Source organism: Otolemur garnettii, unplaced genomic scaffold, assembly GCF_000181295.1.
Source record: "Otolemur garnettii isolate 467f Iridium unplaced genomic scaffold, OtoGar3 scaffold00037, whole genome shotgun sequence".
Taxonomy (NCBI): domain Eukaryota; kingdom Metazoa; phylum Chordata; class Mammalia; order Primates; family Galagidae; genus Otolemur; species Otolemur garnettii.
In genome coordinates this window covers 12,987,692-12,987,946 of record NW_003852432.1, presented here as the reverse complement: position 1 = coordinate 12,987,946, position 255 = coordinate 12,987,692, and the positions used below count along the sequence as shown (strand labels likewise).

Sequence of the window (255 nt, the reverse complement as noted above, 5' to 3'; positions counted from 1 at the left end):
ATGCCGAGGTAGGTGGGGGTCTCCGGGCCAGGAAGAGCAGAGGGTTGACCCCCCACGCCCGAGCCTCTCCCAGCACGTCTCTGCCCTGCACCCGCCCCGCTGGGTCCCCCGCTGCGACCCCACCTCCCCGGGACCCCACCGCTGTCAACTTGTCCTGGAACAGTTTTTCTCGCTAGTTTCAAATCAAAACTTCCCCGGGGTGGAGTTTGGGGGAGGGAATGTCCCGCGGGGTGGCAGGGGTGGCGCGCGCCTCTC

General features: G+C 67.5%; 1 protein-coding gene across 1 annotated transcript in view; it reads left to right on the top strand.

Annotated features, from left to right (window-relative positions):
* Nucleotides 1-255, top strand: part of MDFIC (MyoD family inhibitor domain containing) — an 80,936-nt gene continuing 80,681 nt past the window's right edge. Inside the window, exon 1 of the mRNA XM_023513220.1 lies at nt 1-8. Within this exon, the coding sequence (XP_023368988.1) occupies nt 1-8 (8 nt within the window). The remainder of the gene's footprint in view (nt 9-255) is intronic.